General features: G+C 38.6%; 1 protein-coding gene across 1 annotated transcript in view; it reads right to left on the reverse strand.

Annotated features, from left to right (window-relative positions):
* LDAH (lipid droplet associated hydrolase) overlaps positions 1-17,909 on the reverse strand; it is a 117,644-nt gene that overhangs the window by 10,342 nt on the left and 89,393 nt on the right. Inside the window, exon 6 of the mRNA XM_051810588.1 lies at positions 5,642-5,724. Coding sequence (XP_051666548.1) covers positions 5,642-5,724 — 83 coding nt within the window. The remainder of the gene's footprint in view (positions 1-5,641; positions 5,725-17,909) is intronic.

Consider the following 17,909-nt stretch of genomic DNA (forward strand, 5'->3'; position numbering starts at 1 on the left):
CTACCAGCTGCTCTGCACGTAGAACCATGAGATCATGTGAGGCCACTTTTATTTCCACTTTCTCACAGATAATGATGGGTCAAACTCAATGCAAAGTAAAACTGTGCTTTTAGAAAAGGATGCACAGGATTTATCAACAAATCAGGGTGATTAACTTATTTATATTATCTATGTCACTTTAAAGACTTAAAAGCATTTCGAGGGTATATATTTAGATGTGTCAGGGACATGAATATTTCAGAAGTCAAGTCTGTATAAATACCAAAATAAAAACAAACAGACCTGAAACCACTATTTAAGCAATACTATTACTGGGTTAGATTCTTCCAACCATATTTACTGCAAACAGTATTTCCCTCTGAGTATCAGCCTGACACCATCTACATTCAGTGGGACTTTATCTGAGGTGAATCAGTCAGATCTCTCTTGCAACAGCAGGATCAGCATCTGGCTGTCAAGCGCAATGCTGTGCATTGCTGTGCACAGTAGAAGGTAAGTATGGGGTAGTAAATATTCTACTTTTAAATATTCTACAGAAGGCTGGGGAAATATGGCTGTCAGTGCTTACTGTGTGCAGCACACACCTTATACTCACCTCAAAAATGTCATTGCTTCTTTACTAGAACACCACACAGCATGAACAATGGTAACAGGAGATAAGTTACAGAACAAGTGAAATATCACAGGTAAGTACACTGTGGTATTACTGGACTTTTAAATGCTCACTGGGATTCTTTTCCATCAAGGAGAGAAGCTGACAGTCCCTGATGAGGCATTTTGGGCACTTCAAGGAGAAGGCTGTTCTTGTGGTTAAATGACAGGGGCACCAAAATCCCCAAGCACATGTGCAGCTTCCCTGGCTTCAACTCTGCACCTCCAGGGAGCGCAAACCAAACTGGATGTGAGATCAGACAAAAAAAGAGGTGTTCTTGGCTTGAGAGAGCACTTTGTACCTATTCAGAAAGAGCATTTGGAAAGTTTTTCACAAATGTAGGCAAGCACCTCACTCAGACTGTGGGCAGGCAAAGTATTTGTAGTATTCTTTTAAGCACATATCTTCAGATCATGCTCCTCTCACTGGGAATAATTACTAAACCCCCGTGGATGTCTACAGAGACTCAAACAAAAACACTGTTGCCCAAAAACTGGGCAACATCAAAACAGCTGCCTTAGGGGTCAAAATAGTTCTTGGTTGCTCAGTTTTAAAAAATTTCTCTAGCAAAGACAATTTTTCAAAAGAAAAACCTAGCTCTTCTCTGTGGAAAGGAAATACTTAATTCTTCAGCTTTTATTCTAAATTTCTGCATGCCACTGTTTAGTTGATACTCTTGGAGAAGACATTTTCTTTGGAATTACTGGTGTGATATAAACTTGCATGACTTCAAATTCTAAATACATCACTGAAATAAGCATGAAATAGTAAACATGTATTTCGTTCATTTAATTTTTACAAACCTGAATTTCTTCCCCATCTTACCATCTATATATGGGTGGTTATAAGCCACTCACTATACAGACTTCCATAAACTTAGTGAAAATAGGTTAATGTGTCCATAAACTTCCAGTTTATACATTTCTTCTGAGATAAAAGGTTTTCTTTTTTGATCTTTGTATCTCTCCTTCAGATGTTTCCTGTCTTTTTCCTTATCCAATCAATACAACTTCTACACCAAACCACTGGCAAAACTAAACTCAAGGAGCATATAAACCTTTTTTGGTTTAAGATGCTAACCAAAAGAATCATGATTTTCAATTGGAGGAGATGGTTCATTGTCTTAAGAAATTATGATCCACTGCAGAAAATTCACTGATTCAAGAATTCCTGAAGTCTGTGGAAGCTCTTCTATTGATTTAGGTGGACTTTGGAGCAGATTCTACACTTCAAAATAGGACTACTGTGTATTACATACGGAGTAATGGACCAGATATATCTCAATAAATATAAACTCTGAGGGGTAATTTTTTAGTGACTTTCCTCTGTAAGCACCCTAGTTTCACCCTTTTGTGCAATATCTTCCTGATTTATACAAGGATTTACTTATTATAACAGGTTTATAAGCTTATTTGACAGAAAAAAGTCAATAAGGCTGTCATAAAATAGAGCAATGAATGGGGTACGATGCAGACAATAACAAGTTAAGTGCTATAGAGAGCCTCTATATGAAAATATTGTCCATTCCAGGCATGCTAGTGAATGCCCAACATATCCATTTTCTTGTTCCTTTTAAGTTTTTTTTTTTTAATTCTATTTGTAAGAGCTCCATGATGCTCAGTGCTGATCCATCTTTTAAGAATACAGAATTACACCCACTTCCTTTTGTGCAGGAATTACAATAAACTTCCTCTAGTTCAGTAGTATCTTTGCCTCCAGTTTCTGTTAGGAAAGGGAGTTGGTGTTATTACAGTGAAAGGACATAGCTCAGCTGCCTTAGACACGATCTAATAGCTAATAATTAACCACCAAAGCCAAGTAAATCTTATATCAGTATCCCCTACCTTATTTGTTTGGATTTTGTGGTTTATCACAACCCCCATGTCACTGAAATATGAAGCTCAAATTCCTGTATATTCACATACTGTTTGATCCAGACAAGTGGTTTTAAAGGCTCTATCATATATTACTTTGTTAGAAGACAGGTCTCCATCCTCCTCATACAGTTCCACTGCTATTTAATGTGCACGACTTCTGACTTTAGAAGATTATAAGTGAAAAACCTTACTTCATTATCCAAACAATATTCCAGCTCCCATTCTTTCAACATAAATCTAAGCAATTAGCATTGTTAGACTAAGAATCTGGGGTCTGGTGATAAAATCTCTCTTGGTCCCTAACTAGTAACAATTATAGTTAAACCTGGTATGGAAAGATTGGAATAATTTTGTGTCTCTTCTTCCTCCTTCTTCAGATCACAGAATGCAAACAAGATCCAGAAATAACTGTTCTATTCCACAGCAGTTGGCAAAGTCAGGTGTTAAGATTGGCTTTTACCATATGATCACAGTGACTACTAAACAGTATAAATTTTTTTGAAGTAACAGCTTGCCAGTTCTATAGCAACTTGGACTATAGTTCCTGTTTTCATAAACTTCCAACCTTTATAAGTTAAGCCCATTTTTATTGTCAATACTCTTCAAATTTAACGTGATGCCAATTCAAAATTTTTCCCTTAATTCTTACATTCCCAGAAATTACCAGGAGATGAAAAAGAGAAGCATTTTTAGACCTACTTTTTCTTCAGTTTGCCAACTCTTATAAGCGCGCTTCAGCTTTTTGTTTTCTTGAGTATGTTTGCCACTTTAAAAGTATGAGGACATAGAAGAATCAATAAAAGAAAGTTAACACAGGTTTAAAACAGTTCCAGCCCGCCAAGGCCATGCTTAGATTGACAGAGTCAACAAAAGCACAGATGGAGCAGACTTGGACACCTGCAAACTCTTACTGTTGGCTATGGGCCTTCATTCAGCACACAAAATCAGTATTTTTTGTAATGTGAGGCATCTGATAGACTACCTGAAGTCACTGGAGCTGCAGTTGATTGTCACCACCACCACCATCCCCACCCAATGAAACTTTTATGCTTAACTTTGAGCACAACAATCACAAGTGTGCTTGTGATTTAACATTTTCACGAGCACCTGAAGTCCTGCTTCTGCTCACTCTGCTTTTGCATCCTGGCTAACAGGGTGACTTGCAGTCTCACCCTCAGCTTCAGGGCACTAACAACCCTACCAGCCTCGCCTGGCACCTGACCCACACTCCCTGCCTACGGCTCCGGGGTCTCCAGCTCTGTCCTTCACCTTTAGTCTCTGTCTCTCAGGCTACACTGTAGAGTATCTGCCTCCAGCCCTCGCCCTGAGTCATAGATTGACAGTGGATCCACCCTGTACAGTTTGTTGCCTAGATAGCTCCCACCTTGCACCTTGCCTTACCTCATGTCTTTGGCAATCCCTCCTGGGTGGGCTTTGGACCCATGTTGTAGTCTTGTCTCCACTCCTGTCTCTGGCCCCGTACCCTTTTGATCCTGACTGGATTCTCTGAAGAGACACTGGACCTGGTTCATTATTTTGCCTTGTCTGGGACAGTCAAAGGACCCTGTTTCTGTACTCTCCTCAGGTGCTGTGGGACTGGATCGTGCTTGGTGAGGGAGGGCACTGCCTGTGTGGGGTCACCTGTGGCTGCCCTTCCCTTAGGGAACAGGCAGACCCTCCAGCTCCCTGGCACTCGGTGATTCAGTCAGTAAAATCAACCACTTTCCTTAAATTCACTGGGTTTTGGATCAAGCCATGAAGAGTTCTGTTTAAGACAGTGGGAATATTTGCAGTCTGCAAGATCAGCCTCTCAGTCTTTTCACAGAGATTCCCCATTCACTCAAAGGAGAACTTTGTGAGTGTTCTGCAGCAAAAATGTGAAAGCCCAGGCACGCCAGGTGCAGTGTAGGGATCCTTGTTCATGTGTGCTATTTCAAGTCCTCTAAAATATGAACATACCTTTCAAAGTGCAGAGAAGGCAAAGGGGATAAATAAAAAAAAATATCTATTTTTAGCCAAAAAAAGAAAGACTGATTTATTAAATGAACTTTGTACCATATCTACTTAAAAGGCACAAAGTAATTTTACAGAAGACCTCTGTCCCAGAAAATTCCATTCTCTGACGAAAATCTCTGCCAGTGCAACGTGGTGGAATCATTCTTCCAGTAAAAAGGCAGGGATGATACAAAAAAATGGAGGGAAGGAAGGGGACACAGTAGAATAATATGTTATACTGATTATCTACTCACACAGAGGCTACCCCAATAGAAGTTTATTAAATGTGACAGTTTTCTGGCTCATGAGCCATCTGGAATTGTCTGACCATGGCCAGACTATTAAATTATCTCAGCCTCCAAAACAGGGTGACCACATCAGAACTCCAATTAGGAACAGTTCCTTGCCTGTGCCAACCCCTGAACCATGGTTGGGAAGTGCCTGGGAAAATACTGTCAGTCCAGACAAAAACTTTACAAAATCTCTTTCAACAATAAATTGATACAGACAAGAAAGTTCAGTGCAGGAGACAGGTCCCTGAAATGAATTAATTTACCTGTAGAGTAGTAGCTCCGGCCTCTGAGGAATTCCTCTTACTCTGCAGTTCAATGGCTGAAACTGTGGAGCCATAATTTTGCTGACTCCACTCTATTATCTTTTGACACCACGGAAAAATTGAGCCTGCAGAACCCTGTGGTATTAACTGACACCCCACAACAGAGATGTTCTTCTTGACCTGTTCAGCAGCAAAGTCAAGGGATTTGGTCCATCAGCCTGCACTCATTTCCTGGCTGGCCATCTGCCTGTCTGATCAGAACCCAGGCCTCACTGGGAACCACATCTCAGGCTCAACCAGAACACAGGCTGTTTGTCCTCCACAAAGGCAAACATACCAGATGGTTTGGAACATCTGATAGTGGTGAAGGCTGCAATTACAAAGGTGTGGATCAAGACATTTTAAGGACCAGTGACCCCTTCTCCAAAGTAAATGGAATGTCACTCCCAAAAAGGCAGAATCAAGCCTCCAGAAATTCTGGCTTTGCACAAATATAACTGGATGTATCATCTCCTCATGCCTGTGGGCTTCCCGTGAAAACTCTGAGGATTAAATAGTTACCTTCTTTAAATTTTGCTTTATGGTTGTACTGTCTCTCTCCACCACCTTCATCATTTCTTGGCTTGCCATGTACAAGATGTTGGCTGTAGAAAAAGAAACATGCGATAGTGTAAGTATACAGCAAATCTTTTAGGAAAAACAAGATGGGCCCAACCCTGAAAAAAAGCAGAGCAACCATAGCAGTCACTGTTTCTACAATCCCATGGAAAAGAATCCCACTGACAGAAAGAGCAGAATTATTTCACCTAACCAAGTAAGTAAAAAGCCATACAGACTAAATTAAGTCACCTCTTATTAATTAATTCCATAATTAATGGAAAGGGAGACATCTTTGGAATATAACTCTACCCTTACAGATTTATGAATCAGCCAATGGTGATGACTCTCTCTCCTAACCAGAGAAGGATCTCTGATGACTAGCTTTCCCTACATGCTTCTAGAAAGGTAAAGGTAAGCATGATAAATCATCCATGAAGTGTTTACAAAAGTGGGCTTTTAAATACAAAGCATACAATAAAAGGCATTACTAATCAATAGATGATTACATTATTGACATCTCAACATGCAAGTCATTCAAATATTCAACATAACATATAATAAAAACAATGGCAACTACAAATATCATTGGAAACTGCAGTCCTGCATAATATTGAAGGTACCTGCTGAGGTAAGACTGGACACCAAATGTGTAAGTCTTACCTTTCTGGAATGTATAGTATTAAAAATGGCTCAGTCCAATTTATTGTGAGTTGGTCTGCAAGATACTGTCTCAGAGACATAAATAATTAAGTCTAACATTTGGACACCTAATTCATTTTATGAGGTGTTGAGTTCTGGCATTTCTCATGTATATTAGACAGCAATAGGAACTTAGCACCTCTGAAAAGTGAGTTGGTTTGTCTGGATGCTTAAATATTCAGAAATTTAAACATTTTGACACAGAAGGATCACACTGTGTCCACCTTGCCTAGCTTCTGTTACAACAGAACCTGCAGAAGTTGAATGTACACTGCAAGACCTGGCTTTGAACAAGCACTGTTAGATTATGAGTTCTGCTGTAGAACAAACCTCATGTATTCAACTGCAGAACCCAGAGTTGCTACATGACCATCAGTGTTGCATCTCCAAAGGGTGTTTTAATAAGGGCTATCCATTTCTGACATCAGTGCTGTACTGAAGAAATGTTAAGCTAGCCAAAGAATTAGCACTTCATTTTTCTGCTCAGTGAGCTTACAGGGCTAATAAGATAGCCAAACCTCTCCTGACCTCACAATATGAAGCCTCTGTGCTTATGGATCACAGAGACATAACCTGTATGTGAAATGAAAATGAATTACAATAATCTCTTTCTCAGCAGTTTGCAAAACCAATGGAAGACACTGAGTGGCTAAATTACCTTAAAGCATTTCAATTTCCAGGTCCTAGAATGACTGAAAGTATTTTAAAACACTAAATCTTGTCTTGAAATACAGGAGAAAATGGAAAGACTGGCTGTTTTTAAAATCTGAAGCAATGGAGTTTTGTGCACAAGTAGTTAATGACAGTGTTGGATCCGATGCTGCTTTGAGACAGGAGTAATACATTCTCATACTGTGAGATAGGGGAGGAAATGGTAATCACACAGGTCTTTGGTCACGACCAAAACATGAGTTGGCTGAATTCCAGCACTACTCTAAGGAAGCAGAATGCCACCGGAGAGATGAGTGATGACGCTGGAGATCGAATGTTAAAAGACAAAGCCAGTGCTCTCAAGTAAAAAAAAAATTCCTAGAAAGTAGTATCTACTTCTGAGCCAGCCAAAGAAGATGTAATTCAGTTCTATACCTGCAGAGCTCTGTCTTCTTCAATTAAACATTCAACACACCTAATTCAAGTTCTTCCTTTCCTAGGCAAGATGAAAGGGATGCAGATGTGACATCACACAGACAATCCAGAAAATTTACTGGTCCTATCCTACTCTGCTGGGCAAAGGGTTCTCTGTGTAGTTTTGTGTCTAGCAACCTGATCATCTAATCCCTTGGTGAAGCTGGCAAAAGTCTGCATCTACAGCATTGTTGAGTTCATATCCTGATTGGTGGTTGTCTTCTTAATTCAGTCCCAAACACTGGTGCATAATACACACATTTTAGAATGCACCTTCAAAAATTGTCTAGGAAAACCTTAATTGAGAGATATGAAAGGCAACTGGCACAAGTCCACAGCAGAGTCACTAAATTGATCAAAGGGTTGGAGCACTTCTACGAAGACAGGCTGAGAGAGTTGAGGCTGTTCAGCCTGGAGAAGAGAAGGATTCAGGGAGACCTTACAGCACCTTTCAGTACCTAAAGGGGCTACAAGAAAGCTGGAGAGGGACTTTTCAAAAGTGCATGGAGGGATAGGACACAGGGGAATGGCCTTAGGCTGAAAGAGGGCAGGTTTATTCTAGATATAAGGAAGGAAGTAATTCTTTACTGTGAAGGTGGTAAGGCACTGGCACAGGTTGCACAGAGAAGCTGTAGATGCCCAAACCCTGGAAGTGTTCCAGGCCAAGTTGGATGGGGCTTTGAGCAACTTGGTCTAGTGGAAGGTGTCCCTGCCCATGGTACGGAGGCTGGAACTGGATGATCTTTAAGATCCCTTCCAATCCAAACCACTCTGTAATTCTACAAGAAAGTCCATAGGTATTTAATTAATTTCAGATTGATTCCTGTTTCTAATGTTATAAACATGACTTTAGTGCTCAAAAGTCCTACTTATAACTGAATCTGTCTGATCTGTCTATCAAAAGCCCTGCTCTGTATCAGAAGGCAGGACATGGAGAGCAGCCCTTTCTACCTGAGGTGCTGATCCTTCAGGTGCATGTGGCTCACTATGGATTTACAAGATTTCACAAAGCACTAAGTGCACAAGCCTGGATTTGGCAATAGGACTTGTACAAAACCCCTTATATGGGGATTTTAGTATGTCAAGTTTTCTACTTTCCAGTCCAGAATAAGGTTGTTGTTAGTAGGTCACTATTTCTTACTGCACCTGCAGTCAGAAATTCTGCATTATCTTGCAGCACCAACAGTGGATGGTTGGCAGGGATGAAAATACTGGTGGTCATCAGTGGAGAACCTGACAAATACCAGTTCATTCAACACCACTGGGATTCTGCAGGCAGCTCTCCACTCCCAGTTCAGTCATACAGTGGGAATAGTAAGTACTCCCCTGCTCCCTTTCTCCCATCTTACTGGTTCCTCTGTCCTATCTCCTGTTCTTGGTGGGGTTTGCTCATATTTCTGAGGTGCTTGTGCTTTTTTTCAGTCAACAATAAGAAATGAAGTGGAATTCACACACTTAGTAAACTTAGATTAGTCATAGAGATCCTAATAGTAAACGAATAAGACAGCAAAGGCAATAAGGGCAGTACTTTGAAGGCTTGAGTATTGTGCAAGAAAGGGAACCAGGAAGACAGGATTAAGCTAAACCGGATGAATGGGAAGGTTCAAGAGTCTATTTCAACCAAAAAAAAAAAATCCTTCAAATTTTGGAAACATGATCCTAGGGAAACCAATAAACAAGAACTTAAACTTCAGCAGGCGTTAAGTAAGAGGAAATTGCAAAGAGCAAAAGTAGGTTTCCAAGAACAAACATTAAAAGATTTAAAAACAAACAATAAAATATTCCTTAGGTATATCAGAAACAAGAGCCCTACAACAGAATTTGTACAGCTAAAGAAGAAGCTAAAGAAGATAATTACGCTGTTTGGAAGGTAAATTACTTTCCTCTCTGGCACCCAACTTTCTTATTCGATACATTCAGGAGATTTCTGCTCTCTCTATTCTTTTTCTGACAATAACAATTTCTATTTGAGTAGTGAGGTATCAAGAAGCAGCATCAGTGGAGAATATAGAACATATCAGGGTATATTTAGGAGTATTAAGAACCTTAAATAGACAATTACTGAGTTGGTAACTATCTTGCTATGCAAGAATCACCCTGTCCTGTAGCTTGGGGAGTAGAAAATACTGTCCTGTCTAATTGCTACTGATTTTATAAAGGATAATAACATTTTAATGATCTATAAGTTCTTCAGTAAGCACAACCAGATGACAAAAATTACAGGTCATCTAAAAGCTCTCTCTTACACATCACACAATAAACTTTGGCTGGAACTAAACAGCTGTAAAATGAAAGGTTGTAATGTGTTAAGAAGGAGTCTGGAAGCAAAGAAAAAAGATTAGGATTAGAATAGATAATCTGGTTTTTATAACAGCAAAGAATAAGGTCTAGATTCATCACAATTTTATACCCCTCCCAATTTATAATAATAAAAGATAAATAAATAATAATAAAATAATATAATTTAAATTTTTATTTTAAAATATCTAATAATTATTGAACACACCTGGCAAACTGATCATTTTTGGGATAGATTAAATCAACTCTCAAGAAAACTCTTTTTAGTGATAAGACCTTTAGACTTAAACTTAAGTGCCTAAAAATGCAGGTGGAATAAATCCTGGCTTAAAATTCTAGTCCAGCTTCATAATGAAATAATTGGTAACTTTTTTCTTAATGATCTTGCCAATGGATAAGTGGTTTATTGATAGCATTTGCACAGGACACAATACTAGTCAGTTTGTGAGGAACCAGCAGGGAGAATGTGAGAGACCCCAAGAGGAGAAAGAAATAAAATCAATGCACTAGTAAAAGAAATTTAAATTATAGAAAAGGTAAGTAAGATACAGGCAGAAAAAAAAAATCAGAGCATTTTTTTCCATTACAAGCTTAATGCAAAGAATGGAATCAGAAACCAGAGACCCTTAAGATGACTTCTGTTCACTGTCCACATTAACTCAATATTCGAATCAAAGCATTTATTATATTCATATATAGTAGAAGGAGAATTCTGTAGTACCAGTATAGAAATCACACAACATGCCCACACCTGAAGAGCTGTATATGCTGTGTGCTGAGAGTCACAACCTCTGCAGGACACTGCAAAACCGAGAATGGTGGTGAAAACAATCAAAGAAGTACAATTAAAGATGTGTCATTGTCATCATGTTTGTGATACTTCAGGATGCACTGGTTTTCACTCTCTTACAGCACAATATATTTAAATACAAAACAATAAAAGGAAGTACTTTTCAATGTCATATGCAATTAACTATGAACCTTGCTGCCACAGGAAACTGATGCACATACGTATTTGATGCACTCACATTAAGCATGTTGCCCTGAGCTCCTCTAATTGCAAATGCAGTTACTATAATTAATGTTAGGACCTCTTCATATGTATGAAAATCATGTCTCACTTTACAGCATGACAGGTTAACCCATATCAACTTGTGAGCCATGATATTCCCAGGACTTTTTCCTGCAGAATTATTGCTTAACCAGTAATTTACCATTCTTGTACGTAATTTATGTACAGAACAACTTGTCTCTTTAAGGAATGACAGCATTCTCCTCTCCTTGCCCCCCAAACACTTTTCTTAGCTTGTGAAGGTCACTTTGATCCTGTTCCTCTCCAGCATATCTGCAGCACCTTCTAGCACAGTGCCATCTGTAACCTCTGCAAACACATGCTGTGTTCCACCAGTCACATCCCTAACACAACTACTGAATACTAAAGAACTGAAGAGAAAACTGTTACAAAACTCTTCTAGTTACATCTTTCAAGTTTCAAAAATCCTCCTGAATCCCATTTTCCACAGTCACACATCTGTCTAGTAGTTGCTGCAGGTATGTCATATTTCCCAAACTTTGTTATAAGAACATAATAGGGAGACACTGTAAAAATCTTTATTAAGGTCAAAATAGCCTAAATCCACTGCTTCCCTCTAATCCACATTATACTGTAAGAAGTTTAATGTCTGTGGAAAGCTATATTGAAAGAGATACCATTATAAAGCAGGAACAGTAACCTTCTCTCTTGCTGCTGTGGAATGCCAATCTGGGCTTCTTCAGAAAAGCTATTTTTCTCAAAAGCTAAGTCACAAGTTCAGGGAGAAATCTCTCTGCTATTTCCTAATGCTATACCCTGCTAACCTTGGCATTTTTTGAATATTTAGTTCTTTCCTTTTCAAAAAAAACTTGTTCTGTTTCCCTATTTCATGAATACCAAGCTGCTTTTTCTAAGGAAATAACTCAGAAGAATTTACTTACTTTTTCTGTGCGCAATTAGAAAGTCATCTCAAAGGCTCTCAGGGACTGTTACTTTGAGCTTTTCAGTAGCTCTGAAAATCAGGCTGTGAACTGGGTACAACCAGAAGCTAAGACTTAGATAATGAATGACCTCTGAGATCTTTCCCTAGGCTTTGTCCTGTGAGATCACCTTCTCAGTGCTTGCTACCTGGTGTTACAATCTCTGGAAAGATTTCCAACCCATGCCAATGCCTGGTTTAGCTGAAAATCTCTAAAGATTCTGAGAATCATTATCAAGAGTCCTGGAAAAAATATTAGGTGGCGTTGTCATGATTTCAAGTAGAATATAAAATGCAACTTAGAGTCCACGTGCTGAACTTCCTGAGTAATGAAGTTGTCTCACCGAAATCTGCAGGACTAGTCACTGCACAAAATAAAGCACATCCAGAAATCTGCAGGACCCTGGCTCAAAATGCAAACATTGGGAATGCAAACAATAGGCTGTGTGGAAGCTGTATTAGAGTTGTGACCTCAGTGTCCACACTGACTTAGGGTGAGATGTAGCTTTAATCTGTTTGGCATTCACCAGTGTATCTCACTACTCATTGAAGAGAGAAATATCTGGGGTTTAGTAAAGGCAAAAGGAGACTGAAATTAGTATTCTGGAAAATCATTACATGTGAAAGGTAAGACTGGGGGATGAAGGGTCAGGAGGCCTGGAATTTTTCTGAACTATCACTGAAATCCTCTGAGATCCTGTGTAAATTACAAAATCTCTGTCTCAGTTTCCTCATTTTAAAAACATGCTTCAGGCTGCTTTGTCAAAAAAGTGTGTTTTGTAGACTGTAAGTACCTGTATGTACCTAAAATCAAGACATGACTGTGACAATACTGTGTCTGTTGAACTTAAAATTTTTCTCTGAACTGGCTTAGTGAAGCCAACACAAAATGTTTGGAGGACACAATACTGTGCACACCCCCCCCCCCTTATATGATGTGCTGCCTCTTTGCTTTCAGCAGGAATGCTTGAAGTGACAGTGTTAAATATTTGAAGGATCAGAACTGTCCTGTAGTTTGAAATAGGTGTGTCTTCCATCAGTCCCTAAGTGGTAATTGGTTCAACTGAAACGAGTTGCTCCTGCCATAGGTTGCATGAGCTTTATAAAAAGTTGTGCACTTGGTACAGCTTCCTACTGAAACCAAGTCAGTTCTACCTGTTTGCCAAAGGAGGGACTTAACCAGTGATAAATCATGACAACATTCAGTGTCTGAAGAACCCCACCACAGCACAGTTACAATGGGATGTGTGAATGAGATGAACACCACATACTTTAGGTAACTTGGATGTTCAGACCCCAAAATGAGAAAGGAGTTCTCAGGGACATGAATGTGAGTCCTTCAGAACTCCAGTTGGAGACCCACAGTGGCTTGGAAGCACTTTACTTAGCAAGGACAGTTTGCAATATCAAGGATGGAGCTGAATCCTAAATCCTGCCTCACCGAGACTTGAATTATGAAGCCATCTCTACCCACTGAAGGTATATAAAATGCAGTTATCTCCTGAAAAGACTGTGGAAGAAAGGAAGAAAGTTTATTTTTTTTCTCATCCTTTCCTTGTAATGCAAAAGCCCAGTACATCTGTGCACTCAATTCCCATCTAGGAAACAGGCTCCTAAAGATCTGGTCTTGAACCAGCCTAGAATTTCTAAGAAAGGAACACACAGAAGCTCTTCAGCTTTCCCTGTAAACATATATTCACTTATTCAATTTGTTTATCTGGTTTAAGAACAAAGACCACTGAAATTGGCTTTAGACAGTTAATTTTCATGGTGTAAATCCATTTCTTCAAATCTGTATTTATGCATATACTGGACTGATGCATTATGAGTCAGCCTGGGTCAGTGGGATAATCCAAAGTACAGAAAATGAAGCTTATAACACGAATCTTTGCAGTGTCATGGTCTTTGTAACTATTCCTTCATGTGGGTTTTTCACACAACAACTAGGAAAGGAAAAGTATTTCTCAAAAAACAAGGGAACAAAAAAAAGTGGTTGCAAACCTACAGAAACTGGTCAATGTACCTCGTGACAGCTGTAGAACCCCAAAGCGTTTTTATTACGTCCTATTCCATCTCAAGTTTTGCTGATACCCTTTGTAATTCATAACCAGGTCATCAGAGTTTAATAACAAAAAAATCTATAGTTAATTATATAAGTATCATAAACAATTAGGCCTTAGAGCTTAAAAGTGAAATAAAAGTTTAAAAAGACAAATACTATGTTTATTGTGCTTTAAACATATAAATATCTTCATAAAATATCGTAACTTTTTATATGCAGATCTTTTACATACAGGTTACTTTGAATATAGAAGCCCCTCATTTATTCCCAGGTCAGGTTTATGAAATTTACTGCCAACTTAGCTTCTCCCCATGATCCTGGCAATGACCTTTTTCCTGCCCCGGTAGGATCATTCCCTTTCCATGGATTAAAGGTGATTAAGGATCAGTGTCAGTTTAGTCTCATATATTTGCTAAGCAGAGACGACAAACTGTGCCAAAATGTGTTAGATTTATTTGTGGGGGTTTTGTGATAGAGGAACCCCGATTGGGCTCAAATCAAGGATCCAGAAAAGAAAAGACTGCTTTATATCATTGGTAGCTCTTTAACCCAAAGTGTCACAGCAAGGACTTAATATCCTTCAGCTAAATTATTAGTTTTCACAAACAATAATGACTGAAATCAATCAAGCTTTTCAGTGCTTAGGGTTATTTAGCCACCAATTCAAGCAGCCAGTTGTTAGATGAATACCTGTATCTATTGAGCTGAACTTCAAACACAGTGATACAGCCACAATGTAGCCAAGCAAATAACATGTGAAACAGAAAATTTCCTGATTTTGAAGAAATACACGTCTAGCATTATAATTATTATTTTTCTAAAGATTTTAGAACTATATTCTAAACCAGAATGTTGTCATTTTATTCTATGGACATCAACAGATCTATGTTGGAACTTGGAAAGCTGTGCAGATTTCAGGGAAGAAACATACTTCTAACTCAGGACAGATAAACTTTATACTTGATTCTTGAAGCAATACAGAGGTTTCCTGTACTTGGACTTAAATATGTGTTTTTCCTCAAGTCTTTAAATTTCTTGCTTGATTATTGAATATCCAAAGATGATTTGTTTTCTTATTTTCAAGAAAAAGATTAGATTAGGGCTAGATTAATTGTAAACTCACACTAAAAACTGAAGGATCACATTATGTTGTCTGTGGAAAGCCAAAATGAGTTGGAATTTTCTCTGTATGTAATGAAATCTTGAAAAAAATTACTTACATATGGTGCACATATCTGTAAAATATAAAAGAAAGTTATGTATTTCTGACTTAACCCTGATAAACTTTGAGAGATATACATGCCCTTGATCAATTTGAAAATCAGCTCTGTGTTGTGGTGCCATGACTGAAGCTCATTCCGTGTGGGTTTGCTCTGTAGTCTATATCTTAATTACATCAAAATGATACTATGTTCTTTGCTGGCCTAAGGAGATGAAGTTACTGTGATAGAAAGAATAGACAGAAAGAGATGCCATACTAATGAAACAAGAGACAATAACAAAGGAAAAAAAAACCTTTTCAACTTCATTGGCTAATGAATTTCAGGAAATCATCAGAATAGTTCCTTTTCCAACAAAAATGAGTGGTTGTGAAGATAGCCACAATCTAGACACTTTAATGGATGCACACGCACATTCTTTAATAGCTTGTTCACCGGACTAAAATAAACATAAGGCTACAAAGGGTTACTCACTTCATTTCCCCACTGCTGTTGGCGTCAGATTATGTTGACTCTGTCAACAAGATTGTGGCTGTAGGTGTAAATTTATTGAGTCCCACGCAACAAAATATTGTTCTATCTTGTAAGTTAGTAGGAGCTATGCTCTGGAATGGGTACAGGGAGAAAAACAAAGCCAAATTTTTACTTCAAGGTCCAGATAATACAGTTTCAGCAGCATCAGCCTTGGAAGAACATACTATAAGAGTTACTAGAGTGAACAAATTCAGAGGAAAAGAAGACAACCACGGCCCTGACTTCATCATGTTTCCCAAATGCAAGGTTGTTGCTGCTACTCATACCAACCAACCCCTTGGGCAGACGAATAGAGGGTGGAGAGACTTCTCAGCTGTTTGACAAAGGTCACACGTACTAAGGTATTGTCCTTTTTTCCAAGAAATGAATAAACTTTCTTTAGCTAAAACTGGAGGGGGTTTGTAAGAGAGCAGTGATCCCCTGGTGACTGTGGTGCAGGTTGTGGGCATTCTCTGTACTTCTCTAGGGTATTCTGAGACCCTGCAGCAGGGCAAGTTTTATCACCCCTCCTGGCTACCCTCACCCATCTGCTTCTTCTGGCTCCCTTGATTCTCTTCCCCACCTGTAGAGAACCTCCGCTTTAGATACTTTTTTTTTAAATTTTTATGTATTCCATCAGCTTTATTTTTACAGGTTTAATGTTACTTAGTTAATTCATCTATTTTTCAAACAACATTTTCCATCTGGTCTCTGTCCTCCCTTGTGTTTGAGGCTTTTAATAAAACACAGTTCACTATGATTAAAAAACAAAAATCTGAAATGCAACCAGGTCCAGAAGAGATCCCTTTAGTATTTAAAATCTTTTGCAAATAATTTGTAATACAGAGGAATATTAAGAGGTAGAACTAATCACAACTTGTAAAAGGAATTTCATTTTACACCACATAGGATACAGCCCATGATAGTAAGGGCCTCTCAGGGCCAAGAAATTAGCAAGTGCAGACAAAGACACTGGAAGTCAAGAAACATTTAAAATTCTCTTAACAAACTACAACTGCAATTTAGAGCTACATAGCACTGTAAAAGCCTCAGGCCTTTAAACCTTTACCTCTAAGAACCATGTCTTTTTACTAACTGGCAGACTTTTCTATTGCAGTTTTTTTGCCTATTTCTTGGAAGCATTTTGTTCTGACTATTGTTGGAAAAGAGAGATTGGACAAGATTAACTTTGGATCCCATTTCCAGATATTAGCTCCTGTGTGAGTCAATAGTATTTCTCAGTATGATAATGATCACATTCATCCACTTTTGAAGTAATTTTTCAGCAATATTTGCCACCATCTCTAAGAAAATAACCTGTTCAATTAGGACTGTATTAACAGAGTCACAAGTTCTACTAGACTCAGGTAAAAAAACCTGAAGAGTGGCTACAACTTGCTTATTTATTCCACATTTCTTACATAAAAGTCTGAGCAAAGCTCTTTATTAGTTTTCCTTCTCTGATGTTAGAGACTTAAAGGTTTGCTTTCAAACCCAGGGCATAGTATAGCTTTTCCTGGCATGGACTGACGGTTTGGCAAATGATTGCCTTGATGGCTTGCTTGATGGTTTGGAAAATGATGGTGCCTTTCACTGTATCATCATCAAGTATTCATTGGCTATGGAACAATCTGCTCTTATTCCATAACTGCCACACATGTTTCCACACTGGCCTGCTTTTGAAAGCCTTTCGTCTCTTCACTGATCAATACCTTTGTAAAAAGCTATTTCCCAGTCTATCTTACGCCCTTTCCAACATTAAATGCACCATCTTTTGCTTTGACTTATCAGTTTCTCAGCTTCTGCTTTGACAACTGTGAAGTCAAATTTCCACTGTCTTGTTTCCTCACAATTGCTCTCCAACAATCAAACTGTTGCTGCTTTTGCAGGTATAAATACAGGTTATATCTGCACCATTGTAGGAAGTGAAGCCAGGAACTCTTCTGTGGCCCCAAGGCCAACTGGAATACAGTGACCCGTTTTCACAAAATTAGATTTTTCCTCTACTCAAAGTGCTTATGGGGAAGATGCATGGCAGTGCCAACTCCTGACCCGTGCCTGAATACTAGGAGAATGCTAAGTGGAGAAGGCTAAAACCATACCAGAAAATTCATTAATGATTAAACAGTGTGGATATCATACTTCAGTGCTACCACAAGTCCTGTATTCATTCAGCTGATTTCTAGAGGTAACCTAGCATTCTTTGCAGGTCCTACTATAACATTTCTATATCCTGCATTCAACTTGCAGAATTCAGGTTCATTCAGACATTCAGTCAGACCACATTTTCAGATTTGCTT

The sequence above is a fragment of the Manacus candei genome, unplaced genomic scaffold (assembly GCF_025592945.1).
Source record: "Manacus candei isolate 608988 ecotype Guabito, Panama unplaced genomic scaffold, ASM2559294v1 h1tg000007l, whole genome shotgun sequence".
Classification (NCBI taxonomy): domain Eukaryota; kingdom Metazoa; phylum Chordata; class Aves; order Passeriformes; family Pipridae; genus Manacus; species Manacus candei.